We start from the raw sequence: 1,151 nt of genomic DNA, 5'->3' as shown, positions 1-1,151 counted from the left end.
TCCAGGACCTCAGTGTCCTTCTTGTACTGTGGTGACCAAAACTGGACACAGTACTCGAGGTGCGGTCTCACGAGTGCCGAGTACAGGGGCATGATCTCCTCCCTCCTCCTGCTGGTCACAGTGAGTCATGGACCTGCAATGTGGTGAGCCTGGTGCTCTGCATTGCTGCTGCAGTGTCTGCAGGTGCAGGAAAGGCAAGCCACACACAGAAAAATAAGCCCGGTCTCGATGGGTGCACCTAGGTAGCCACTCGCCTACTGCATTGTGCCAGGATGTGCTACAGGGCCTGTCCTGCCCCCACCGAGAGGCTCCGAGTAGGCAGGAGAGGTCACTGTGGAGGCATCACAGGGAGGAGGAGATGGCTGCACCAGGTCTCCACAGTGGGCAGTGAGTGCCAGCACAGTTCCCGGCCCGTGGGAGCCCAGAACATTGCTGGCTCTGCCGGGAGGAAGGTGGTTCGTGACCAAGGGGTGATGGAGGGACCAGTGCCTGGTGCGTTTAGTGCCGTAGCTTGTTACCCCTGGCAGCAGCCAATGTGCTGAGGCTCCTGGCTCGGTCAACCGGCCGCAGGTTTGGCAGCATCCCCCAGAGGGGTTCTGTCAACTGCTGAAAGGAAGCAGAAGTGATCCTGGGTGATGCTCTGGGGGCTGTTAGAGGTTCACCAGCAGCTTTCTGTGGTCTGGCAAGCTGCCTGAGATTGTTGGTGCCTGGGTCCATGTTCCTCCCTCCTCGCTCCCTGGCCAGCAAGGGCACCAGGTGTTGGGTGCACACAGAGATGCCGGTGCTGGGGGGCCTTGCGTGCTCTCCGTGCCCACGGCAATGTGACAGGACTGTGCCTTCATGCTGCAGATATGACGCAGGAAAGGATGGCTTCATTGACCTGATGGAGCTGAAGCTGATGATGGAGAAGCTGGGTGCACCACAGACGCACCTGGGCCTGAAGAATATGATCAAGGAAGTGGACGAAGACCTGGACAGCAAGCTCAGTTTTCGGGAGGTGAGAGGCTGGGGGGATCTCCACGCTGGCAGGGAGGTGTCCCTGGCTGCTGCTTGGCTCAATGCTGTGCTGGGGTGGTGGTAAGAAGGTGGGAAGGGAGTTGTAGTGGCTTTGAGCTCTCAGGGGAGCTGATGCCAACATCTCCCCTTGCAGT

At 59.3% G+C, this 1,151-nt stretch overlaps 1 protein-coding gene across 1 annotated transcript in view; it reads left to right on the top strand.

Moving 5' to 3' along the window:
• Nucleotides 1-849: 849 nt before the first annotated feature.
• The window catches only part of LOC104277090 (EF-hand domain-containing protein D2-like), a gene marked incomplete at its 5' end in the record, with an annotated part of 724 nt that continues 422 nt past the window's right edge, over nucleotides 850-1,151 (top strand). Inside the window, one exon of the mRNA XM_009873633.1 lies at nucleotides 850-1,021. Within this exon, the coding sequence (XP_009871935.1) occupies nucleotides 850-1,021 (172 nt within the window). The remainder of the gene's footprint in view (nucleotides 1,022-1,151) is intronic.

This window comes from Apaloderma vittatum, unplaced genomic scaffold (assembly GCF_000703405.1).
Source record: "Apaloderma vittatum isolate BGI_N311 unplaced genomic scaffold, ASM70340v1 scaffold32497, whole genome shotgun sequence".
Taxonomy (NCBI): Eukaryota; Metazoa; Chordata; class Aves; order Trogoniformes; family Trogonidae; genus Apaloderma; species Apaloderma vittatum.
The sequence above is the reverse complement of the archived record's forward strand: the minus strand, read 5'-3'. Positions and strand labels throughout refer to the sequence as shown.